At 54.9% G+C, this 26,195-nt stretch overlaps 1 protein-coding gene across 1 annotated transcript; it reads left to right on the forward strand.

Annotated features, from left to right (window-relative positions):
• The first annotated feature begins 138 nt into the window (after positions 1 to 138).
• On the forward strand, positions 139 to 25,771 carry ZNF282 (zinc finger protein 282). The gene is made up of 8 exons (XM_060108370.1): positions 139 to 426; positions 3,579 to 3,998; positions 10,983 to 11,109; positions 11,629 to 11,748; positions 13,511 to 13,630; positions 15,361 to 15,474; positions 16,580 to 16,693; positions 22,598 to 25,771. Exons 1-8 carry the CDS (start codon positions 262 to 264, stop codon positions 23,383 to 23,385), a joined length of 1,968 nt encoding a protein of 655 aa, XP_059964353.1. The 5' UTR covers positions 139 to 261; the 3' UTR covers positions 23,386 to 25,771.
• Positions 25,772 to 26,195: the final 424 nt, after the last annotated feature.

Raw genomic sequence — 26,195 nt, forward strand, 5'->3', positions numbered from 1 at the left:
AGGTATACCCGCGCAGGGCCACTTTGGGGGCGGCGGTGGCCCCCTGGCCCCGGAGCGGCCCCGTTGGTCCCCGCAGGCGGGCAGGAGCTCGGAGGCCATTGGCTGGCGCGCGGGCGGCGGAGGGGCGGGGAGCGCCGCCGAAGGGGACTGTTTGCTCCTACGGGCTGTAGATGGAGCTGTCCGGCCCCGGCGAGGGGGAAGGTGCCTGGAAAACGTTCTCCTTCTCCCTGGCCGGCCCGAGCGGGGAACAGCGCTCCCAGGATGCAGTTTGTGTCAACACGGCCGCAGCCTCAGCAGCTGGGCATCCAGGGCCTGGGGCTGGACAGCGGGAGCTGGAGCTGGGCGCAGGCTCTGCCCCCGGAGGAGGTCTGCCACCAGGAGCCGGCGCTGCGCGGGGAAATGGCCGAGGGAATGCCGCCCATGCAGGTGGGTGCACCCCCGCCGGCGCCATGGCCGCCCGCCTGCCGTGGGGGCGGGGCGGGGCGCCGGGCAGTGGGCGCCGGGCGGCTGGGGGCCCGGGCCGCGCGGGGTGGGGACGGAGGCTGGGTGGGCCGGGGCGCCGGGGGCCCGCGCGGCAGGCCCGGCCCGGCGCCCTCGCAGGCCCCGCCCGCGCCCCGGAGCGGAGGGCGCCCGAGGCCGCGTGCCGGCAGGGCCCAGAGCCGGCGCCCGGGGAGGCCCCGCGGGGCGGGGGGCCCGGAACGCGTGGTCCCCGGGCCCTGGCGGGGCCGTGACCGCGTCACCCACCCCGGCCCGGGCTCGCCGAGGGGCTTGCCGGCCGCACTCGCGCCGGGCCGGCGACGTGGGCGCGCAGGGTACCTCATCAGGTCACACTGCGGCCACTGTGATGAAAAGATGTTTTAAACGTTGTATGGCCATCTTTCACCGAGCATAACGAGCGATTCACCTTTCCCCGGCACCGGCTGTGACGGAGGAAAGGGGCCGCTGAGAGGTGATTCTGCCCTCCTTCCAGCGGTGGGCAAACTTGGTTGCACATTAGAAGCACCTGAGCAGCTTAAGACTCCTGACGCCCAAGCCTCGTCCAGACCGGTTAAATCAGCGCCTCTGGGGTTGAGAATAGGCACCAGTCATTTCGTAAAGGTCCATAAGGATCTCAGTTCCGGAGTCAGAGCTCCAGAGCGGTGTGTAAAACACGAGGACGTGATGCTGAGAGAGGCCTGGATAGCTTTGCCCGGAGGAGAGTGTGGGCGCTGACCCTGGGCTGGACCCCGCGGAGCCTCCTCTGTCCCTGGCCTGGTTCTCAGCCAGCCGGGTTCTGACAAGTCGGCCAGGAGTTGCCGTGTCCTGTTTGATCATTTTTCAGCTTTAGGTCTCCAAACCTGTGTAGGGAAGCAGAATTTGCCACCCCAAAATATGCCTCTTTGGCATAAGGATTATTTTAAGATGGTTATTTTAGAGAAGCTGCAGGCACGGGAGAAGCTCTGAAAACCAAGTAGGAGTTCCCTCTGTAAAAGAGAAATCTCCGTCGCTCTACCAGGAAGAGGAGCATGACTCAATGTCTCTGAGAACTCTTACCAGTGGAGAAGGCAAGGACTTACATCTGCATAAACCCGTATACCCTTGTGTCCTGTTCTTTTCCTGGTCACCTCCTGTGACTGATTCCTCCACCCCCCAACATCATCTTCTGTCTTTAGCTGAAGATGGTATTTAAGGTAGTGGCCTGGGCCATTCTGGCGAGTAACTCAGTTTTCTGGGTCTCTCCCAGGTATACAGGAGGTATACTTGTTTTTGTTTGTTTGATTTTATTTAGTTATTTTGGCTGCGTTGGGTCTTCATTGCTGCACGCGGGCTTCCTCTGGTTGTGGCGAGCGAGGGCTACTCTTCGTTGAGGTGTGCAGGCTTCTCATTGCGGTGGCTTCTCTTGTTGCGGAGCACGGGCTCTAGGCGCATTGGCTTCAGGAGTTGTGGCTCGAGGGCTCTAGAGCGCAGGTTCAGTAGTTGTGGCACATGGGCTTAGTTGCTCCGCGGCATGTGGGACCTTCCTGGACCAGGGCTCGAACCCGTTTCCCCTGCATTGGCAGGTGGATTCTTATCCACTGCACCACCAGGGAAGCCCCGGTATACAGGTTTTTAAACTTCGTTTTTCTCATGTTAATCTGTCTTATGTCAATTCGCCTATTAGACCAGCCGAAGAACCTAGAAGGGTGGAAGGAAAATTTTTCTTCCCCAACACCTGCAAAAAGTAAACTGGGCCCAGTGGACTCTCTGAACTTCCACCATCAGCCCTTGCCCCCTTCTGTAGGCCAGGCTGGAATGATGCCTGAATGAGCCCCAGTACATGGCTTTGCTGGAAATATTACTGCCCCTTATGGAGCAGGGTCTGGGGCCCAGGTCCTGCTGCCCTTTCTCCCATGTCAGGAGTGATTCCCTGGAAGCTGGGTGATGCTCCTCCGTGGCTGTCACAGCTGCTCTGAGTTAGAGAGGGCAGTGAGCATGCCTGTCCCTACCTGCCCAGCTCACCTCTAAGTAACAGGTCTCCACTTCGCCCAGCCTGAGGGCCTCTTCAGCAGCAACGGAGAGAACAGAAAATGACACCTTCTCCTGTCCCATGTGGCAAGGAGAGGCCATTTCAGCCCTGCTGTCCAGTAAGCCCTGGGTAGCTGGTATGGTATGGGGCCAGTTCCCAGGTCACCAGTGCACAGTCACCACCCCACTCTTGGTCATAGGGCTCAGCTCCTAACTTGCACCCAGGGGACCTCAGCCTCCAGGGTAAGGACCCAGAGCTGGGCGAGTACCTGAGGTCCGGGACCATCAGGTACCCCTCCCCCCTGGGAAGCAGGGGGTGCTGGGAAGTCTCCTCTTCCTCTTAGAGGTGTCCCCTCCTCCTCTCCTCGGTGAATGACATTTTTTGGCAAACCCACTTTTATTTTGGAAAGTATGAATACGTACTTACATAAGGAGACACAGCTGCTCGTCTGCCCTCTTGCTCGGGCTCCCGGTGTCTCCCTTGGCCACGGCCCTGCTGGAAAGGCTGGCAGCCCAGTTACCTGAACTGTGTTTTTTGTCACCTGCAGCACCTAGAACTACTCCAGTTGACAGTGCAGCGAGGTGCTGTGGAATGACCGGCCACTTCTCTGTGGCTCTATTTCATCATCTTTAAAGCAGAGAGAGATAATCATTCTTGCCCTAACCTGCTTAGAGATGGCTGGGAAGATTAGGGGCAGTTGACTGACATGAAAGTTTTTACTTTGAAACAGCAAACACTGGGCAGCTCTAGAGTTCATCATTAAGTCTAGCCCATGAAGGAAACAGATGGGCTCGCCAAGGGAAGTGGTTCGTGACATTTTAGGCAGGGGTCCACAGCCTTGACCTCTCAAGGGTCAAGGTGGGGTGGCAAACTAGTGGCCAGCTTGACTCCTGCAGGTGGGAAGTGGGAAGATTGGGTGGGTGGCTGCCCGAGCTCTTGCTGGCATGTTAAGGAACACCGTAGCCTGAGAGGCAGGGGCTTGGCAGGAGAGCGAGACTCTGCAGCATTGGATGACTTGTCCCCTGCTCTCAGGCCACCCTGCCTCCTCACACAGGGTCTCATCCCCGCTGTCGCTTTCTCCCTTCTCGCACAGGCTCAGGAATGGGACATGGACGCCCGGCGACCAATGCCTTTTCAGTTCCCACCCTTCCCAGATAGGGCACCCGTCTTCCCCGACCGCATGATGAGAGAGCCCCAGCTGCCCACGGCAGAGATCTCCCTCTGGACCGTGGTGGCCGCCATCCAGGCTGTGGAGAGGAAGGTGGATGCCCAGGCCAGCCAGCTGCTAAACCTGGAGGGCCGGACGGGGACGGCCGAGAAGAAGCTGGCCGACTGCGAGAAGACGGCCGTGGAGTTCGGGAACCACATGGAGGGCAAGTGGGCGGTGCTGGGGACCCTGCTGCAGGAGTACGGGCTGCTGCAGAGGCGGCTGGAGAACATGGAGAACCTGCTGAGGAACAGGAACTTCTGGGTCCTGCGGCTGCCCCCGGGCAGCAAGGGCGAGGTCCCCAAGGTAAGTGGCGGTCCCCAGGGGCAGGGATGACGGAGAGGACCAGCCCACGTGGACAACGCTCTTTTTGTCAGGCCTTCTCACAAGCGTCTCTGGCTCCCTGTTGCCTGACTTCAGTGTCTTCTTCCCAAAGCCTGCCTCCACTCTAACCACTTCGTCTGGAATGTTCCACCGCAGCAAGGCTGGCCTCCACCCAGGCCCCACGGAGCCCGCAGGCCCTGCCTGTGAGCCTTTGCCCTCACTGTTCCCAGTCCCCCCCGCCCCCAGGTGTCTGGGCGTCCGCAGATTCCGACAGCTCCTCATGCTTGGGTTTCCCCCTTGGCACCTGCAAATGACCCTTTGTCATTGGTTGTCTTTGTGTCTGCTCCTCTGAATGGTTGGAGACTGACCCAGACCACGCCACCCAGAGTCACTTGAGTCATGACCACCGCCCTCCGGTGGGCCCTCCTCACAGTTCAGAATTCACGCTCCGTTTCCTGTTCCGTTTTCTCTCCTGCTGTCCCCGGCTCATCAAGCCTGCGGGCTCGGTCAGCACGCCCCTGAGAAGATGGGGTCACCCTCCGGAGACTCCACGTGCGGCTGCGTGTACTCTGCCTTCCTGTTACCGTGGGCTTGCACCCCACCCCTTCACTTGCTCCAGGAAGTCACGCAGCATCTGCCCTTTGTCCCCTGCCTCGTCACCTCCTCCCTCTCCACTAGCTCATCCCCGCCTGCAGCGTCGCCCGTCTCTGTAATAAAAAAAACGGCCTCCAGTGGCGCCTCATTTCTCTGCTCCTCTTTACAGCGGTCTTTACTTGCCGTCTCCGATTCTTTCTTCATTGTCTCTCTCTCCCTTTTTTAACCTTTTTATTATAGAAAATTCAAACCTAGACAAAAGTAGATCGAATCGTGTGATGAACCCTCACGAATCCATTGTCCAGCTTCTGCAGTGATCAGCTCTTGGACAGTCTTGTTTCGTCTAACTCCCTACCCACATCCCCCTCCCATTTTATTTTGAAGCACATCTCAGACAGCAGGCGTTTTAATTGTAAATATTTCAGTAGGTAGCTCTAAAAGGTAAGGACTCTTTTTTTAAAGTAATAATCTCAAGATTATCACTAGCATAACAAAGATCTCAACCTACTCCAATATCCAGTCAGTGTTCAGATGTTCACTTCTTCCAAAAATATTATCTATTTTTTCTGTTAGTTTGCCTGAATCAGAACTCAAATAAGTCCACACACTGTGATTCCTGTGTCTCTTAAGTCTCTTCAGTCTGTAAGTTCCTCCTCCATCTCTCTCATTTTTCCTTGTAGTTTATCTGTGGAAGAAACTAGGCCATCTGTCCTGTGGAATTTCTCACTCTCTGGATTCTGCTGTTGCATCCTCTGGGGTCTACATCTAACATGTTCCTCTGTTCTCAGTCTTCCAGCAAATTGGTGACTGGATGATTCTCCCTGGAACCCACGTGGTTGAGGCTTTTGCTGCCGCTTCTCCATCCTAGTGGTCTTGCCAAGGCTCTAATGACATCCATGGTATTAAAGCCAAGGGTTGTTAAAGCCATGGTATTAAAGCCTCCGTCTTCGTCTCCCTGCCCTGTCAGCTGCATTTCACGCAGGAGACCCCTCCCTCCTTGAAACACCTGTTCGCATGCCTTCCAGGATCCCCGCACCCCCTTGGTTCTTTTCCTGCAGCACTACCTGCTCCTTCTCAGCCTTCTTTGCTGCTTTCCCCTCCTTTTCCTGACTTCTAGCGTTTGGAGGGGTCCAGGGCTCCGTCCTGACCTTCTGCTCACTCTCTACACTCCCTCGCTCATGATTTCGTCCAGGCTCAGCGTTTGAGACGCTGTCAACTCTCAAAGGCGGTCTTTCCCTCCCGCTCTGTCTCTGTATCCGGCCCAGACTTCCTCCTTGAATGCAGAGTCACGTTCCTACCTGTTAATTCAGCATCTCCGTCAGGATGTCAGTAAATCTCTTAGATTTAACTCGACCCAACTGAACCCCCGATGTCTGCCTGAACCCCTGTTCTACTCAAAGTCGCCCTCCTCTCCGTCGAAGACAAGAGCATCCTTCCAGCTGCTCAGGCCACAAGCCTTAGGGTCATCTTTCTCTCCTTTCTTTCTCACACCCAACTTCCGCTATATTAGTAAATACCATCTGATTTTTCTTCAAAACATATGCACAGCCCGGCCACTCCTCCCCACCTCCACGGCTCCCGCCTTCATCTGTTGAAGCTGTGGCTTCCTCCCTGGTCCTCTTGTCTCCATCCTGGGCCCCGCCCCCATACAGTCTGTTCTCAGCAGAGCAGCCAGAGTGATTCTTTAAAAATATCCATCAGTCATGACTTCCCTGGCAGTCCAGTCCAGTGGTTAAGACTCTGCACTTCCACTTCAGGAGCCATGGGTTTAATCCCTGGTCGGGGAACTAAAATCCCACATACTGCACGGCGAGGCTAAAAAATAAATATTCGTAGCTTTCTTCCCTGCCCCCGTACCCCCAATAAGGAGGAAGAAAAAATACAAATCAGTCACATTACACCTCTGCTTAAAACCCCCCAAACGGCTCCCCACCTTATTCAGCATAAAAGCCCCCATTTCGTCAATGGCCCCTTCCCTCTGGCCCACCCATCCGACCTCATTTCCCCCTCACCCCGTCTTGCCCACTCGTTGCTCCCCATGGTCCCATGGCAAGGACTTTCCTCCACTGAAGGGCCCCCGCCCCGTCGCTCCCATTAGGGGTTCTGCTCAGCTGTTCCTGGCTCGCTGTCCCTGGCCACCCAGGCCCAGCTCACTCTTTCCTCGGTCCCCGCTCTCATTTCCTCCAAAGCACTTATGACATCAGGCTTCTTAAATACTTTTTTTTTTGTCTCTTGGTTGGTTTCCCTCTGCTTGGTTCACTGCAGTGTCTCCGTGCCTACAACAGTACCTGGCTTATAGCAAAAAATGTTTGCCGAATGACTCTCCAGCTGGAGGGCTCACGCTTCCACGTAAGGGACTGGGCCTTCTTAGTCTTTGTGTCTGGTAGCCGACCCAGTGGCTTTGCCGGAGGAGGTGCTGGACAGTGATCCATTGAGGCCACGCAGAGCTGAGTTCTAACAGTGGCTTTGGTTCCTCCCTAAGCCACCCCCACTACTGCAGCCCCCAGGGGCTCGTTTCTGTAGAGTTTGGCTTATATAACATATTGCTGTGCAGCATAGGTGGCATCTCCTCCCACGCTGCCCTTTGCCCTTGTCTGCGCTCTGCTTTAACTCGGTGCTGCGTCTCGGCCCTGCTGTGCGTTCTGTGTGTTGGGCCAGGCGTTGGGGGTCTTGAGTTGACACATACCCTCGCGGAAGAATGGAATGGTTGTGGGGTCCAGAATTAGAAGGCTCGGGTTTGAATCTTGGCTTTGCCACGTGCCAGTTTTCCTACCGCAGGTCAGCTGTGTTTTGTGTTGTCTCTGAGCCTCCTCAGTTCCTGTTTGGAAAGAAGTGAAATATAAGTAAGTAATTTAGTAAGTAAATTCCCAGGTGGTCTCTCTGAGCTTCAGTGTTCTCATCTGTAACATGAAGATGATAATATGCCTACTTCGTGGAGTTGGGAGGATTAACTGATTTCGTTGATGGGACCACACTATGTAGCTCATTGTAGTAGTTCTCTATCGCCATGTAACAAATGACCCCAACCCTTAGCAGCCTAAAAAAATTATTATTTATCATTTTGCAATTTTCGTGGGTTAAGAATTCAGGAGCCGCTTAGCTGAGTGGTTCTGGCTCAGAGTCTCATGAAGTTATAGTCAAGCTGATGACTGGGGCTACAGTCATCTGAAGGCTTGACTGAGGCTGGAGGATCGGCTTCCAGTATGCTCACTCGCCTGTGTTGGCAGGAAGCCTTAGCTAGTTCCTCACCACTTGGACCTGCCCCACAGGGCTGCTTGAGCATTCTCACAACATGGCAGCTGTCTTCCCCTAGAGTGAGTGATCCAGAAAGAGAGACCAGGATGGAAGCTACAATGTCTTTTATGACCCAGTCTTAGAAATTGTACACCGTCACTTCTTTCTTTATTTGTTAGGAACAAGTCACTCAATCCTGCACTCAAGAGGAGGAGAATTGGATTTATTTTTTGAAGGGATTGTCAAAGAATTTGCAGACATATTTTAAAACCTCCGTAACCATAAAGCACCATGAGAATGTTAATTACTGTTGCTGGCAATGGTTTTAATTCACTGTAGACTCTTGGCCTTGATTCTCTTTGTCAGATTCACAGTTAAGGCTGTTGTCTCAGCGTCTCTGTGCCTCGTGGGTTCTATTAATTGGTTAATTGTTCATGGATATTCTTTCCTGTCTGGCTAGGCTGTAGGTTCCCTGCAATCTTGGCCCATGTCTCAGAGTTCTGCTGCATCCTAGCAGAGTGAGGTTTTTGCAGAGTGCTGTCTACTTCCAACTGTGGGACTATGATTCTGGAGTTTTGACTGGTGAAGGGGTGGGCAGAGGAGCTGGTGTGTGGGAAAAGACAACAAACTTGGTTTTGGATACATTTAGCTTGAGGTACTTAAAAGATGAATAGGGACTTCCCTGGCGGTCCAGTGGTTAAGACTTCACCTTCCAATGCAGGGGGTGCGGGTTCGATCCCTGGTCAGGGAGCTAAGATCCCACATGCCTCGCGGCCAAGAAAACAAAACATAAAACAGAAGCAATATTGTAACAAATTTAATGAAGACTTTAAAAAAATGGTCCATATCAAAACAACAAATCTTAAAAAAACCCAGATGAATAAATGAAGCCACTCAGAAGGCTATTGAAATGTGAACTTTGAAGGGAGGAAGGAACACTGAAGAGTGTCATCTGCAAAGAGGTAACCACTGAACCTGTGAAAAGAATGAAACTGCCGAGGGGAAAGTGAGGAAACAGGGCAGGGTGAGGGCAGAACCCTGGTCCCGGGGGGAAGAAGACAGAGCAGGTACAGAAGACGTGAACCGGGTGGGCAGGAGGCAGCGTGGTCGTGGAGACCAAGCGGGAGGAAATTCCAGGAAGGTGGTCTGACCTTTCAGAGAGGTCTGAAGGGGTGAAAGCTCACAGCAGGAGGCTGATGACCTCTCAGGATGTGGTTTCAGAGAATAGGGGATGCTCATAGATTTCGGGGGTTAAGGATGCCTGGATTGGGAGGAGAGCACAGAACGTGTGTCTCGGGGTGTGTCAAGTGAAAGGGAAGAGTAGACTCATTTGTGGTGGCAGAGGGGAGTGGGGCTCCTCTCGGGCTGGGGGTCCTGAAGGCGGAACCGGGGGAGACGGAGAGACGGAGAATGCCAAAGGGAAAAGGTGGTTTGGGTTGAGTTTCACAGGCAGGAGGAGGAGAAATGAAGGGCACACGCGGGGGGCGGGGGTGCTGGCTTGGCGAGAAGGAGGGCAGAGACGGGAGTTTGCCACCAGCGACCTGCCATCAAGGGGAGACCGGAGGAGATGGCAGAAGGCCCGGGGAGCGCCGGGGAGAGGGAAAAGTGCGAAAGCAGCCCCCCGGGGAACACAGGGAGACGCCAGCAACATCACCAGAAGGCTTCCGAAGCAGGCTGGGGCCAGGAGGCCTGAGTGTGTGGTGGTTGTCACCTGCAGAATTTTGTGACTTTTATCTAGAGCAGAGAATTAAAATGAAGAAAGTGGCCTGTATCCGTTTTCCCAGGTTGGGGATTTGCCGAAGTCTGGTGGAAGGTCCAGGGAATTAGGAGTTCTAGTTCCGTTTCTAAAGATGGGAGTCAGTCAGTGGGTGACATACAGGTCTGCACATGGCACCTGCCCAGTCGCCCTTAGGGTGAGGAGCACCTGATGCCAGGGCTGGCATTTATCATCTGTGTGCGAGCACTGCCCACTTACCAAGCAGTGCAGCAGCAGGCCTGACACCAAGAGTGCTGCTTTTTTTATTCACACAAAGGTGCCATGTGTCAGGTACAAAGACGGACGGACTAGGGTTAGGGCCTTGGGGAGAACCGAGGGCTTGGATTTCAGAGCGAGAGGGAGAGGCTGGTCCAGCAGGGATGGGAAAGTGGTAGGAGGTAAGGCTATGTGGTCAGAGAAGTGAAGGTCAGATAGTGAAGTCTTGGAAGTGAAACCATCTTGAACAGTTCTGTCCGAGATGAGGCCATGATGGTGAGTGCCTGAAATGAGTACAGACGAGAATCCTTGTCGACCTGAAACAACCGCTTTATGGAGCAGATTAGATGACCTTGAACACCACGTGACTGACATTGGATGCTGGATGACTTGGGCCACAGTGGGACCTTCCTAGTGTTGGCAACAGCTATTCAACACATTCAGCAAATATTTATTGACTCCAAACTACATGCTTCTAGATGCTTGGGATATAGCAGTGCACGAAACAGATCAAGATTCCGGAGCCTTAGCACGGGCAAGTTTTAGTGACAAAAACGTGGCTGTGTACCTAGGGGTGACCTGACTGAAGTACAGGTTCTGTAACAGGGTTTTATCGTACTTGGCTCGCTGATACGCACTCCAGGAACCTGCTGCATCTCTGTCACCCTGAATGCCAAAAGCTTTACCTTCAGGTACCCAGTTTACCTAAAAGTGAAATTACAAAGGATGTGGTTAAATGCTTAATTTTTTTTTTTTTTTTTGCGGTACGCGGGCCTCTCACTGTCGTGGCCTCTCCTGTTGCGGAGCACAGGCTCCGGACGCGCAGGCTCAGCGGCCATGGCTCACGGGCCCAGCCGCTCTGCGGCATGTGGGATCTTCCCGGACCGGGGCACGAACCCGCGTCCCCTGCATCGGCAGGCGGACTCTCAACCACTGCGCCACCAGGGAAGCCCTAAATGCTTAATTTTTAAAAGGTAGTGGTGACCATCATTGTTACTGGAGGCGCAGGAGGATCAGGAACAGAGTGGACTGACTCCACTGAAATGGGCCGGGCGGGATGGGGAGGACGGGGGCTGTGGATGGAGCGGGCCCAGTGCCCCTGATGAGGAGTTGGTGGCGGGGAGGAGCGAGCAGGAGGTTCCAGACTAAAACTCTTGTTGGCCCAGGTTCCGGTGACGTTTGTAGACATTGCTGTGTACTTCTCTGAGGACGAGTGGAAGAACCTGGATGAATGGCAGAAGGAGCTTTACAACAACCTGGTTAAGGAGAACTACAAAACCCTGATGTCCCTGGGTAAGGGCGCCTTCCCTCCCCTGTGGCGGGCACCTCGGGAGTGGGGAGTGAGATGCTTCTCGACCCATGGTGCACCACCCCTGGGCAAGGTGTTTCATGTTTATACCTCACGGAACCTCAAGAAACGATTTGCCTGCCTGCTAGGAAGTTAGAATGATTTGTAACAGAGTGGACCGTGACAACAGGGCCTGTCACTGCAGGAAGGAACACTGTGGTGCTGCCATAGTGGAATTCCAGTCAAATAGCATCACTGCGCGCGGACTCCCAGCAGCCTTGGATAAGCCGCAGTCGCTCTGCTGCTGGCTTTCAGAGACCAGCTGTTTCCGCACCAGAAACTGGAGAATCTATTGACTTGTTTTCATAGTTCCTCGTGAGAGATGACCTGACGTACTCACATAACGGCCACCACCTAGAGGACCGCTGGGGTGGGGTGGGGGAGGGGAGAGCTCCACATCGCCCTTGATCGGGGCCCATTGATCAGCTTCACTCAGCTCTTCCTTCCCTTCCACCTCATTCCAGACTCGGAAGGTCCAGTGTCCAAGCCAGATGCTCCACCCCAGGCCGAGCCCCGGGAAGAGCCTTGCGTGTGGGAGCAGCGTGACCCAGAAGAGAGAGAAATCCTGATGGATCCAGACACAGGTGATGGCAGCCAAAGACAGCCCTAGGTCCGGGGCAGGGTGGGAGAGAAGCACCGCCATCCCTGCATGAATTCCAGGCGGGCTTCTCCTGAGTTGTTCGTGGGGCCAGTTCTGCTGCCCTTGAAATTTGGCGGTCACCTACAGGAAGAGTGTCAGGGCCAGAAAGCGCACCACAGATGTTTGTCTTTTGGGTCAGAACCGTGTAGCTCGAGGTGCCCAGGTAAGCTGGAGAGAAGAGAAAGCAGAGGGGGGGGTGCCTTGCAGCCTCCCAGGCCTGATGGGGGCCCTTGACCTGAGTGCAGCTCCAGCCTAGGGAGGTGGGCAGAGGGGGCTCTGCGTGGTGCATGTGGGGTGCGTGGCCGACTGCTTCGTGCCTGGCTGTCTTCTTCAGTAGCCTCACCCCGTTCTCACAGACGCCCCATCACAGGCAGCCTTAGCCTCCAAGGCTTTCTCCTCATTCAGGGGAGATCTTACGTTCTGAGGATCCAGTTCCCCGAGAACGTCACACCTGGTGATGGGAGGTGCGAGGCTTCTCGGGACCTCAGCTCTCCGGAGCACTGTTGGGCCAGGTGACATCTGGTCCTTGAACTGTATTCTCTGCCTTATCCCAGGAACCTTCACCCGTTGGCACCCTCTGCCCTCCCTCCCTTTTCAGTGGAGGGCGTATTCACCGAAACTTCCCTAGAAGGTAGCTCAAGGCAGCCCCCTCCCCCCATTCTGCTCTCTTTATTGAGATATAATTCACATGCTGTAAATTCACTTTTGAAGTGTATCATTCAGTTCACCAAATTGTACAGCCGTCATCACTATCTAATTCCAGAACATTTTCATCACAGGGAACCCCGCACCCATGAGCAGTCACTCCTGTTCTCTATGCCCCCCCAGCCCCTGGTTGCTATGGATTTGCCTGTTCTGGACATTTCGTCTAAATGGCTCCTCCCCGTCTCAGGTACCACAAATGTTTGAGGTCAGCAGCTGTGGTGACCTTTCACAGTAAAGCAATGTAACCTCAGCCATTTCACTGAGTTATCATCCATCCCTGTGCCAGATAGAACAGGGACCACTGTGGCCTTTTTATGGATGGACCGAGCAGACTGAGAGCCACAGAGGGCGAGTGACTCATCCTCTGGGCTGGGGGCAGAGGTGAAACCAGGATCCGTGTCTTCCACTTCCTCATGTAGTCTCTCTCCTGCTGGCTCCTGCTGGGGCTAGTGTTATACATCACACCACAGACCCTCATAAGAGGAGCATGCCCCTGTGGTCACGTCATGGGGTCTGCGTGGAAGATATGTTGCTGTCTTTTATGCAAAAGGATGCTGTGCGTTATCCATCCAGGAATGGGACGGGGTTGCTTCCCTTTGCCCAGTCTAACTTCGTGTGTGTGTGTGTGTGTGTGTCTGTGTGTGTCTGTCTGGCCCACTCTTCCTGACTGGTGTGCAGAACAAGGACGAATGTCTCCCACACGGAGGGAGACCTATGGCCTGTCCTGATTGGCACCCACCCAGCGTGGGCTGTTTCTGGAACCCTCTCCCAGCCTTACCACACCTCATTTTGTGGCTTGGCCTACCCCCTTGTCCTGAACGTCCATCGCCTCTCTGCTCCCAGGTCCTTCTCCTGGGGGTTCCCCGTAGTTGCCCAGAGAAACCCAAGACCCCTGTGCTCTTCCCTGGCCAGTGCTGTCAGCCGTGCTCCTGACCCCGGGAACGTCCAGCTGACCATCATTCATGAAAACGGCACCAAACGATGTGATTCTCTGTCCCCAGGAGCAGAGCCCCTGGTGCCTGCACAGGACGCGCCCTCTCAGGTGAAGCGGGAGGAGGCCCTGTGCGCCCGGGGTCAGCGGGGCCTGGAGGAAAGAGCCATCCCCACGGAGTCCATTACCGGTGAGTGGGCTGACTGGCCGCCCAAGCCGGGTGGCAGAGGAAAGGTCCAACGTGGTCTGCAGGCGCCCAGCGTCGTCTGACGTGTGTGCCAGGCCAGAGGCCTGAGCTGAAAACGGAAGATTGTGGGTCCGGGATGGATGGAGAGACGGGGTTTCCCACAAGCCACAGACCCGGCACACGACGTGGACGAGTTGCCAGCACGTCTGGGCTTAGCCGTTCTGTTTTCTCTTCTTTGTAATACCAGTTTTTAACTATTCCTTTCTTCCTTTGGAAAGTAGTATCTGCAGAAGTACTGAGTGTGAGGCGTTTTACAGGTCCCGTGGGTGGGGGAATCTGTGGGTCCGTGAGACCTGCTCCCGACTGGTGGGAAGAGCTTTCGTTGTTTTAACCAAGCACTTAGGGCTGCTGGCTCTGTGTCAGGCCCCGCACGGCCGCAGTCCTGTCGGGTGGTCTGGATAGCTCCTCTGCGATGGCATTCCGGCTGGACTTTGTCCGTGAGATCTCTGTTAGAGAAGATATGTATTTATTAGTCAGAGTTCTCCAAACAGTCAACAGGGTGTGTGCATGCGTGCGTGTGTGTGTGCGCATGTGTGTAGAGAGATATTGATTGAGTGATTGAATTTAAGGAGCTGGCCTCTGCCAACTGGACCTCTGGGGCAGTCTGCCGGCAGGATTCCCTTTTCCTCGGGATGTCAGTCTTTTGCCATTAAGGCTGTCAGGTGGTGGGACGGGGCCCACCCACATGATGGAAGGCAGTCCACTTTACTCAAGGTCTTGTTGAACTCCTCAAAACAAAAAAACAACACAGAAACATCGAGAATAACGTTTGGCCCAGTATCTGGGTACTGTGGTCTAGGCAAGTTGACACATAAAATTAACCATCAAAGGATATATTAACACGCGGTAGCTCTTTACTTATCCACAAGTTATCCCTCAGTCAAAGCCTCACACTCATAGGTAAGTGATAGCAGCCCCCAAGCAGAGGAAAGCCGCTTCCCAATTCATCCGGTCCATTCCTCAGAGAGCATCACAGAGCTTCAAAGGGATCTTTAAGAGATAAGAAGGCAATAAAGGGTAAATGAGGTTTAATAGACTCTGCAGAGGAAAGAACGTGCAGGATACATCTTAGAAAAATCCCACTAAGATGGTTAAGATAGGGCTTCCCTGGTGGTGCAGTGGTTGAGAGTCTGCCTGCCGATTCAGGGGACACGGGTTCGTGCCCCGCTCCGGGAAGATCCCACATGCCGCGGAGCGGCTGGGCCCGTGAGCCATGGCCGCTGGGCCTGTGCGTCCGGAGCCTGTGCTCCGCAACGGGAGAGGCCACAACAGTGAGAGGCCCGCGTACCGCAAAAAAAAAAAAAAAAGATGGTTAAGATAAAAGGCTTCCTGGAAGGTGTCATTTTCCTGGATGGTCCCTGCAGGAGGAAGACCTCCTTCCACAGTGTTGCTCAGGCCTCAGGCGTGAACCTCGGTTGAAGGAGTTAAGTTCCTGAAGGACAGGAAAGCTCTCTCGATGACATCATTGTTAGGTCACCCCCTGTAGTATCCACTTATTTGCGGCAAAAGCTCCAGCAACTGAGGCCAAGCTGACCTAAAGCTTTAATTAACTAGAAAAACTACTGCTGATGTTTAGGGGAAAGAACTAATTGCCTGACACGAGAGACTTAAAGCACCGCCTTGCGGGCGTTTCCGTGTCCCCGACACCTTTGCTGCTCTGTTCCCACAAGCAGACTCACCAGCTTCTGCCCAAGACCTCCTGTCCCGGATCAAACAGGAAGACCCGCCGTGCGTGTGGGCTCAGCAGGAGTTGGCGGAGAGGGACATTCCAACGGACCCCAACTCAGGTGAGCACGCCGTCGGAGCACGGGGAGGATGACTTTTGTAACTGCCAGAAAATCAATCTGATTGAGTCACTTTGGTCAAAGTCCAGTGAAAGACTGAGGGAATAAACTACAGTGTGTTCCTCAGGTGGCAACTTTGTACACATTTTGGCATAAAACTATGAGAAAAGTGGGGAGGATTTCTCTAATCATCACACTGATAATTTGTACTGTCAGTGAACTGATACTAAAATGACTTCACTGATTTCTGAAATATAATTTAAAAGCCTTTTAAAAGTTGTATATATTTCTGTGACAGAAAGAAAGTAATTTACATTTCCTGGAATCTTCCTTGAGTGAATAGTAGTTAGATGTCTCCCAGGAAACTTCTGGGGAGAGTCCAGGCATAAAGGGAAGCATAAAAGAACAATAGGGAAGCTCTGCCCGCCCAGGCCCCATGTGCGTGTGCATGTGGGCGTGCGTGTGCATTTGTGTGCGTGTGCACTGTGCGTGTGCACGTGTGTTCACATACGCTTACAGAGCTGGAGGAGGCCAGTGTCATCTTGTTTGCTGGTTGTGACCCCAAAGTCTCATGCATCCCCACACACCAGGAAAAGAAGCAGCTGTAAAATCTAGGATTCCGGGTCGTTTGTCAACTCTACAACTTCACAAGGGGGGGACGTTGAAGGGGTCCAGGGCAGAGGAGCAAGCAGCGCCCTCCCGACAGAGAGGCGGCAGTGTCCACTGCAGTGCCTATTAATGACCTTTGTCCACCGCTTCTGCCGTGGCCGATCTGGAAGGCCGACCTCTCCTCCCTTGGTCCTGTGGGCCAGCAGAGACCAGGCTCCCCTCCGGCCTGGCCCCGCGGATGGCCCTGGGGCTCCGAGGACAGAGCCAGAAGACCTGGGTTCCGGTCCTGACTCTGCCGCCACACAGCCTCCTCCCTGGCAGCAGCACCAGTGAGGTCCCATCTGGGGAGGCTGTTGGCAGGCGGGGGGACAGGGATACCCAAACTGCCACACGCCCTCTGAGCAGAGCAGCGGCCTCTGCACGTGGCAGTGTTCGAACTTGCGGTGGGATGCTCGGTGGAAAGGAACAGGCTGTAAGGCTGCCTTCTTTCCCCAAGCAGAGTCTCTGATCTCCGCACACGACATCTTGTCCTGGATAAAGCAGGAGGAGCAGCCGTACCCGTGGGGCCCTCGCGACTCCATGGAAGGAGAGCTCGGATTGGATTCTGGCCCCGGTGAGTGGTGCATCCAGCGGGGCCCCTGGGTGTTTTGTCCACAGGGATGGTTGCTCACCCAGCCTAGCCCCTTATAGGATGATGTTCTGTCACGGCAGGCTTTCGAAGGCCTGTATCAAAGCACTGTCCCCTTTCCTTCTGGAGGATGGCAGGTATGTTAGTCTCCTAGGGCTGTCTTAACAAAAATACCCAACTGGGTGGCTTAAAACAGCAGAAATTTATTCTCTCATAGTTCTGGAGGCCTGAAGTCTGAAATCAAAGGGTCGGCACGGCCATGCTCCCTCTGAAAGCTGTGGGGGAGCCCTGCCTTGCCTCCGCCTAGCTTCTGTGTTTGTTGGTGATCTTTGGTGTTCCTTGGTCTGTGGATGTGTCACCCCAATCTTCTGTCTTCACACGGTCTGTGTCTTATAAGGTCACGAGTCACATTGGATCAGGGGCCTGCCCTCCTCCAGTATGACCTCATCTTAACTACCCCTGGAAAGATCCTATTTCCAATTAAGGTCACATTCTGAAGTACTTGCGGGGTCCAGATTTTGATGTATCTTTTGGGGGGATGTAATTCAACCCATAACAACAGGGAAAGGCGAGCAGGCTGGGAGCGAGCTGAGGCGGTGGTGTCTGAGGCCCAGGTGGTGGTAACAGGTGGCTCACACACTAGGAGACACTCACCAGAGCACCCAAGGCAGCTGACACCCCAGAGTAACTGGGAAGCTCCTGAAGCTCAAATAGGAAGAGGGGATTTTTTTCTGCCGACAAGTCTGAGGCCAAATATCTCCCCTGACTTGGGTCTCTTGGGTCTTTTTGGAAGCTCCCTTACTGGCTGAGGACCTTTGTCACGTGTTGGTGGATTAGGTAACACGTAACATCAGGCTCACATTCCTTGCCAGGGCCAGTACCACTGAAACAGCTGGCTTAATGTCCTCTGGGTGATTGGGGTGGTGATGGGACAATTAATCGTATGTTCCTTGCTCACATGCCTGACACCCTCTAAGAGCTCGAAATCCATGTCAGAGCTGAGGACACGGGTTATTTCTGAATCTGAAGGGACATTTAAAACCCAGGTGAGGGGATCTCACTCTCTGTGAGACAAACTTAGTTCATTCTGGAAGAGCAAGTGGGGCCGGAGGAATGGGCATGGGATGGCAGAGGAACGGTGCACATCCTTGTCTAAAACAGAATTTCAGTTGTCCTCTTTCTAACCTGCTGGTGGGGTGGGATGTGACAGGGACATCCAGGGGACTGCCTGTGAGGGCAGGAAGAAGTGATAGCGGTGGATGCTACCCATGCTCTGCAGCACTCAGGCCACCATTTCTAGCCCTGGCCCTGAAGGCAGGGGTACCAGATCATCAAACATTGTGCCAGGAAACTCTGCCCAAATCTTTGTCCCTCAGCGCTGCCTTCTGATTTCTTCAACTTGGCTAAGAGTGTGTGGGCTTCAAGGAGCCTTTTCCTGGGACCTGCGTGGTTGTGAAAACAATGTGAGAAACGCGTGCAGAAATCAACAGGCTTTGCAAATTACCAACACGCTTTCCTTCTCCAGTTCAAATACGCCGAGCGACTCATAGAACAGTTTGCCCCGTGTTGTTTTGTCTCTGGGAGGCCTTAGAAACTTTGCATTTGGGAAGAAATGCCCAGAATTGGGAGAGAGGGGTGTCTGGAAATGCTTCTCCTGCCCACCCAGTCACTAGAGCCTCATATCAGAGCCTCTTGTCTTTCTCCCAAAATGAACCTGCCTTCCGCTCATTAATGTTGGAATGTGAAATTAGTATCTCACCTGTGATTTCTTTGAGGTTTAAAACCCACCTAGTGCTGTGGTTGCCCAGGACAACCAGGTGGACTTTTGGTAAGACGTGGCATCATGTGGTCGTCTTCTGGAGGGGGCTTGGAAGGGGAGAGGGGGCAGGGCTAGAGAGTAAAACGCAGTAATATATACATGTTCATGCCAGCCCCCTTCCCTGGCCCTGCCGTAAACAAGAGAGAAAGACCTGGTGTCCTGCTTAACTCAAAGTCAGACGGCAGCCTAACTGGACATTACATTTTAGTCAAGAGGCTTCCTGGCTTTATATATTAATGAGTGGGTATTACTCTCTGCTCTCTGACAGTTAGTGTAAGACAGAAAAAAAGTCTGGTTCCCTCAGAAGTAATGTGCATGGGGCTCCACTGAAGCAGGAAGTATGAATAGGGGTTTGGAGTTCAGTGGCTACCGGGTGCTTCTGGAGAGAGTGGGGAACCTCGGGCCAGACCGCCCTCCCCGGATGCCAGTACTCAAAACACACTCGCAAATCACAGGATACGATTTGAAAGCACCCTCCTGAAATTCCCACGTACTGCCTTGGGTTAAAACTGGTTAAAACAGTGATTCCAGCCTTTTTTAGTCTCTGTGACTTAACAAATATTTACCTCGTGCCTGCTCTATGCTATGCAGTACTACAGGCACTTGGAGTAAGTGGTGAAGAAGGACCAGGGGCCTTTCCCTCTGTGGGACGGTGATGGACCATAAGCAGGCAAACAAGATCAAGTCGGGGTGGTAAATGCTCTGAGGGTGACGACTCAGGGAGAACAGGAGGATGGGAGTCGGGGCAGGAGAGGAGGAAGCACTTGAGTGTGTCCAGATCATGAGAAGGAGCTGACCATGGGGCTGCTGGGGAAGGGAAGGCCACAAGAGGGAAGGCCATAGGGAGGCCATCTGGGGAATGACGTTGGAGCAATAGACAAGGAGGAGTCTGACCACGTATGACCTATGGGCCAGGTTAGCGTCTGGATTTTATGCTAATATGAAAGGAGACTAAGGGAGGGTTTTAAACACAGTGGTGACATGATCTGGTTTACATTTTTAAAACGTAAGTTTGGGAATTGACCGGAGTCAGGTGGGGAGAAAGAGCCAGAAGCAGGGAAACCATGTAGGAGCTAATGTGGTGGGTCAAGAGACCAGGTCAAGAGGTGATGGTTGGAAATATACCTGATGGATTGTCTGTGGTGGATGAGGAGACAAGAGTGACTCCTAGGTTTTGATCCAGAAACACTGGGTGAATGGTGGTGCTGTTTGCTGAAATGGTGAGTCCTGGAAAAGCAGCAGGTTAGCTGTGTAAATTAGGTGTTCTCCTCTGGACCCGTTCAACTTGAGATGACATCCAGGTAGCAATGTCAAGAGTCTGAAGATGGAGAGCCTGGGGCTAGATTGATTGGGGAGTTACAGGTTGCAAGGACTTCTGACACCAACTACCTGGCACTAGGCCAGACTTCACAGGTGAAGCACCTCGTTCTCCACCTGACTGCTCTCACCTCACACAGCAGCTGCAAGTTCGAGGGTCCCCAGACCGCCTGCACTTCTGACCAGCTGGCTGCAAACTCAGGGGTCTCCATTAATGCCTCGGGTGCAGTAATTCCCTAGAACAACTCACAGGACTCAGGAACGTGCTATACTTACAATTAGTTTTATTAGAGCAAGAAGATTCAAGTCAGAACCAGCCGAAAGGGGAGAGCCGCAGGACCAGGTCTGGGAGGGTCCTAAGCATGAAGCTTCTGTTACCTACTCCCTGTGGAGTTGGGAGTGTCATGCTCCCCGCACAGTGATGAGGGACAGTACTGCCTACCAGAGAGCCGCACCGGAGAGCCTCTGTGTCCAGAGTTTGTACTGGGGTTTCTTTACATACGTACAATTGATTGAATATTCAGACCGCTTTCAAGAATAGACATTTATTAACGGGGCTTCCCTGGTGGCGCAGTGGTTGAGAGTCTGCCTGCCGATGCAGGGGACACGGGTTCGTGCCCCGGTCCGGGAAGATCCCACATGCCGCGGAGCGGCTGGGCCCGTGAGCCATGGCCGCGGAGCCTGCGCATCCGGAGCCTGTGCTCCGCAACGGGAGAGGCCACAACAGTGAGAGGTCCGCATACCACAAAAATAAAATAAAATAAAATAAAAGACATTTATTCTCTTATGTAACTAAGAGGTAGTCCAGTTTTAGCCTTGGTTGGTTCAAGGATGCAGCTATATTATCAAGGACCCAGATTCTTTCCAACTGCTTGTTCGGTCATCCTTGGTGTGGATGGAGCCAGCTGGCCACAGCTGTTCCAAGCATCACCTCCAGACCCAGAGGGAAAGGAAGGGCCGTCTTTTTTCCTGCACTGTCTCCAAGGAGACGCTTTCCCGGAAGCCTCCCAGCAAACACATCTCATCGGCCAGAACAAGGTCCCGTGCTTGTATCTGAATCAGTTACTGGCCAGTGAGTTCTGGAGTTAAAGTCCTCATGTTAGAGGCTGGAGGAGAAGGTGTGATGTAATCCCCATGGAGAGTGGAAAAGTGGGGTATGCTGAGTCATGGGGTAGGATGCCAGGGTCTGAGGTGTGTGATCTTCTCCAGCAGCCTTCAGCTACTTGAGTGCTGTCACTGCATTGGGGTCCCCCAGGCAAGCCCAACAGAGGAGAGAGGGGCAGAGGGAGCACAGGAGCTAAGCTGGGTCAGGAAGGGAGAACAGAGGCGGGGGGCGGGGGGGAACAGGGAGGCAGTGGACAGAAGTGGTCTGGTGCTCAGTCTGAGTTTGAAGAATGATCAGAGTAGGATTAGGATTGTTTGGGGTTGGGTTTCCTGGGAAACAGTCCCTGAGATGGAGGTTTACATGCATGTGGTTTCCTTGGGGGTCCTCTTGGGAATAACACCCATGAAGGAGTGAGAGTAGCCAGTCGGGTAGAAGGAGAAGCAAGGCCCACAGTGCAGCTGTGACAGAGGCCACAGCCAAACCTGCAGGATCAACGGCATGACATCCTGGATCGAGGCTAGGAGAGTTACAGTGGCCCCTGCCCCTGGCCAGTGTCCTATGGAAATGGTTCTCTGCCTGGTCAGTGTTGGTTGGGATAGAGGGTCTCTGCCTGGTCAGTGTTGGTTGGGATAGAGGGGGCCAGGCTGGGCCCAGTCTGTCTAGGAGTGTCACGTAAGGAACACATGTCACGGGGAGGGGGCTCCTGCAGGAAGAAAGGACTGTGAACTGGGGATCAAGGAGGTGATGGAGGGTGAAGGAAAGGGAAGACTCCTAAATACAGTCAGCAAACCCAGTAGTGCCTTGGAAGTCGGAGTCCTGGGCCTAAGATTGCTGCTCCGATGCTCAGAGCCTGGGCTTTGTGCCCCACTGATCCCAAGGTAGTGTGGAACCATGCACCCTGGAGACTCAGGGATGCGGGAAAGGGCATCATTGCAGGAGCGAGACAGGCGCTTCCTGGGGAGGCTGGCTGGGCAGCCACTTCCACACGAGGATGTGGAGAGCGCCAGTCACATGTGGTCTGCGGCCAGGTGGGGTCAGGCGCCAGGGTGGGACTCATATCAACCCGGCTGACCCCGCCGCTGTACAAGGCCGAAGGCTGCCTGCTTAGTGGAGACATAACTGCAAATCGCAGGGTGGTTATGCGCCCGGCCCCATGCATTCCCCTCCTGTAGGCCTTCAGACGGGCTTTTCACCTGGGATAGGTTCTGGCAAACTGTCTCCCTCCAGTCGGGAGATTCTCCGTAGGTAAATTAATACTGAACATCAGAATACAATTAAGTCTTATTATTTCCAGGCGATTCCGCCTTCCAAGGGGACTTCCGCAGAGCACCGCTCCTCCGCCCACCGGCTCCCGGCATCTGGGGGTGTTTCCTATCCTAACTGCATGCCACCTGCCTGACCCGCTTCAGGTGCTCTCCAGCTGGTGGCTCTGTGCAGCTCCGAGGGTTGGGGAACTCTCTAGCACAGGGAACGTGATCATTTGCCTTGTTCAATCCCCTCATCCTTTAGAGAAGCTGAGGCCCGGCTAGCCTGTGACTCGCGGGAAGCCGCAGAGGAACGAGTTAAGGCCCGGGGCCCCCTTGCAGGGACAGCGTGAGTCCTGGACCGAGCAGTGTCAGCATGTCGCTTCTTCGTGTCTCCCCCCCAGGTGACAGCCTGCTGATGGTGAAGAACCCGCCCCCGGCCCCGCCGCAGCCCCCGCCCGCCCCGCAGAGCCTGCCCCCGCTGCCGGCGCCCCCCGAGGACTCGGGCGGCCCCCCGAGCCGCGGCGGGGGCGCGCTGCTGGACGACGGCTTCCCTGCGCTGCCCGGCGAGCGGGGCGCGGGCGGGGCGCAGGCGGGCGGCCAAGCGGGCGGCGGCGGGGCCGCGGGGGGCGCGGGCGCGGGCGGGGGCGGCGGGGGCTGCGGCAGCTGCTGCCCGGGCGGCCTCCGCCGGAGCCTCCTCCTGCACGGCGCGCGCAGCAAGCCCTATTCGTGCCCGGAGTGCGGCAAGAGCTTCGGTGTGCGCAAGAGCCTCATCATCCACCACCGCAGCCACACCAAGGAGCGGCCGTACGAGTGCGCCGAGTGCGAGAAGAGCTTCAACTGCCACTCGGGCCTCATCCGCCACCAGATGACGCACCGCGGCGAGCGGCCCTACAAGTGCTCCGAGTGCGAGAAGACCTACAGCCGCAAGGAGCACCTGCAGAACCACCAGCGGCTGCACACGGGCGAGCGGCCCTTCCAGTGCGCGCTGTGCGGCAAGAGCTTCATCCGCAAGCAGAACCTGCTCAAGCACCAGCGCATCCACACCGGCGAGCGGCCCTACACGTGCGGCGAGTGCGGCAAGAGCTTCCGCTACAAGGAGTCGCTCAAGGACCACCTGCGCGTGCACAGCGGCGGCGGACCGGGCCTCGGCGCCCAGCGGCCCCTCCAGGCGCCGCCAGAGCGAGACTAGGGCTGGGCCGGGGGAGGGAAGGGCCCGGCGGCAGGAGCAGGGGGCGGGGGCGAGCCCAGGGGCGTCCTGAGGCCCCACGATCCGATCCTGCCCTTGGTTCTCGGGGCGCCTTCCCTCCCTCTACCCGCCACCTGCTGGAAATCGGGAACAGGAATTGCACTCCAGACGGGGTCCCCTGAGTGTGGGGCAGGGGTCCCCTAGACCTGTCCGGCCTGAATGGACAGCCCAGCTCTTCTCATAGGGTGGACCAAGGGGGCCGGCACAGGGAAGGTGCCGGAAGGACAGCGGATAGGTCCCTCTTCCGGCACCCCCCCTCAGACACCTAGCGTGCCCATTGGGCCTCTGGGGTCACAGATTGTGATCAGGGGAAACCACCAGGGAGTCTCGGAACCCTTCTGAGATAAAGAAATAGGTCCTAAAGTTAAGAGACCCTAAAAAAAGGAAGCGAAGGTGTCCCGGTGAGAGGAGGGACGTGCTAAGGGATGGATCTCCGTGGTCACAAGACTGCCTCGCGTTTGAATAGCGCTTTATACTTTTTTAAACACGTTTTCTATCCGTTATCTATTTTCACCCTTAGCCTATCCCTCTGAGGTACGTGGGGTAGGATTTTCCTGACTTGATAGCTGAGGAAAGTGAGACACAGGTGAGATGGTTTGCCCGAGATCACACAGAAGAGAGTGGCAGGGCTGGGACCAGAGCCCTGCCCCCAGCGCAGTGTCCCCACCACACACACTGCCTACCTCTGGCACGTGAGAGACCTCTCTGGCCTGGTCTCTCTCCTCTCTCTTTCCCCTGACCCACCAAAAATAATCAGAAGCAACAGGGGCCAACTCGTGGGGTTACTGGGAATGGGGAATAGACGGACTAGAAAATGCCCGGGGTTGTGCTTCCAGAAGGTTCTTCCTGTGTGGGCACCGCTGGGCGAGAGGGAGGGCCCCCGGCCCCCAGCCTGTCCCTCCCACCTCCAATCCCTCTACCTGGTGCAGCAGCATCTTTCCACTGCACAGCAGTGACCTGGCCCTCCAGAGGCAGCTAGCACCCTGGCTCAGACCTCATCCTGATGATTTATTCGTTTCCCAGGGCACAGGGGTGAGGGAGAGGCTCTTGCTGCAAGGGCAGCCATCGAGGAAGTGAGTCTCTTCCCAGGAGGGCCGGGGCCAGTAGGTGCTAGCGTCTGAGAGCCTCAGTCTCTCTCCTGCCCTGAGCCTCCCAACTGGTGCTGTCTGTTAACCGACCACGCTCGTGGACATGGACACAGACCCTTCTCTGCTCCAGACCCTGCAGGCGCCTTGGGAGGCGCCCAGAGGACTCCCCGTGTCAGTACATCTGCTCTGTGGTCCTGATGGGCCACAGCCTCCATTTCTGCGTCTTGCATGGCCAGGCGCTGGGGTGGGGTGGCACACCCCAGGACCCTTGTTTGTGTCAAGAATGACTTCCGCTCCTGCCGTCGGTCCCACTTCTCTCCCAGCCGGGGAGCACGTGTGTGCGCGCTCTGCTTCTGCCTTCCCCTCATCTGTGCCGCTCTGCTTTCCTCAGACCCCTTTTTGCCGTGCAAAGGGAATTCTTGAAATTAAATAAAAGGTGTCCAGATTGCAGACTGCATGTTCACAAGGCCGGAGGGCTCTCCAGCGTGGCTTCGTACAGTAAACCCTCAATGAACTGGAATCCAGCTAACTGGGATTTTTTCCCCCCTTTATTCTGCTTTTTGAAGGAGGCACATCTTAAGAAAATGAGAAGTTAAATATAGACAAGCTCAGTGGAGTTTTGTTGGAGCAGAAGGGGACCCTCTAGTCCATTGGACCGGTTGGGAGGCAGCAGTGTTCTGCTTTTCAAAAGCACGTGGAGAAAATCGACATGTTCAGAACCTAAACCACGGGAAGGAAGGCCAACAGGGTTTTTTGTTTGTTTGTTTGTTTCTTGCTTCTTCGGGCTGTTAAGAGTGTGAAGGAGGGGGAGAAATCCCCACTGAGACATGGTTTGAAACATTTGAGCCCATAGCTCGAGTCTGTCCCTTTATTTTACCTTCGAGGAGCTGATTCCCAAAGAGGTTTCATGACGGATGAGTGAGAGAGCCAAGGCCAAGTTTCTGGTTTCTTGCGTCCTAGTCTGGTGGGCCCCACGCACCAAGTGCCCCTCGGTTATACCACAAGTCAACCCAGCCTCCAGCACCAGCCCCTGGGGGAGTCCTAGAGTGACCTCTAACGGCCCCCCCCACCCCGGAGCTGAGCAAAGGTGGTGACACTCAGTGTGGACCTCCCCCAGGCAGCGAGGATCCTCAGTGTGGACCCTGCAGTCCGCTTACCGAAGCAGGACGGCGGTCCTGCTTTGGGGGTGGATTTTTATTTTCCTTCCGATAATGTGTTAATTAAAAGTATTTTAATGAAAAGATCAATGCATGCAGTAAAAATCGGTTTTAAAAAAGAATGAAGAGTAAAACTCTTTCCTACCACATTCCTGTTGAGAAGCATCCACGGCCAAGAGCTTATATGTCCTTTAGACCTGGAGGAGTCGGGGCTAAAAGGATGCATTGAATGGAGCAGGGGAAGGAGGGAGAGGCAAAGTGGGATGAGGATCCAACATGTCGGGGAGGCAGGAACTGGGGCAGTAAGGCAGGAGACTGGCCCGGCTGGAGCCAGGGTGTATAAAGTTGTAGGTGATATAGATGCAAGGTGAGTCGGGGTCGGGCCATGGAGGGCCTTCAGTGCCAAGACTCTTCCACAGACGGGCTGCCAGTTAGCCTGCGATCTGCTGTGCCACAGACACCCTCATCCCCCCCCTTAGAACTCCTTAGAAACAGGGCATAGCTTCCT

The sequence above is a fragment of the Mesoplodon densirostris genome, chromosome 9, assembly GCF_025265405.1.
Source record: "Mesoplodon densirostris isolate mMesDen1 chromosome 9, mMesDen1 primary haplotype, whole genome shotgun sequence".
Classification (NCBI taxonomy): Eukaryota; Metazoa; Chordata; class Mammalia; order Artiodactyla; family Ziphiidae; genus Mesoplodon; species Mesoplodon densirostris.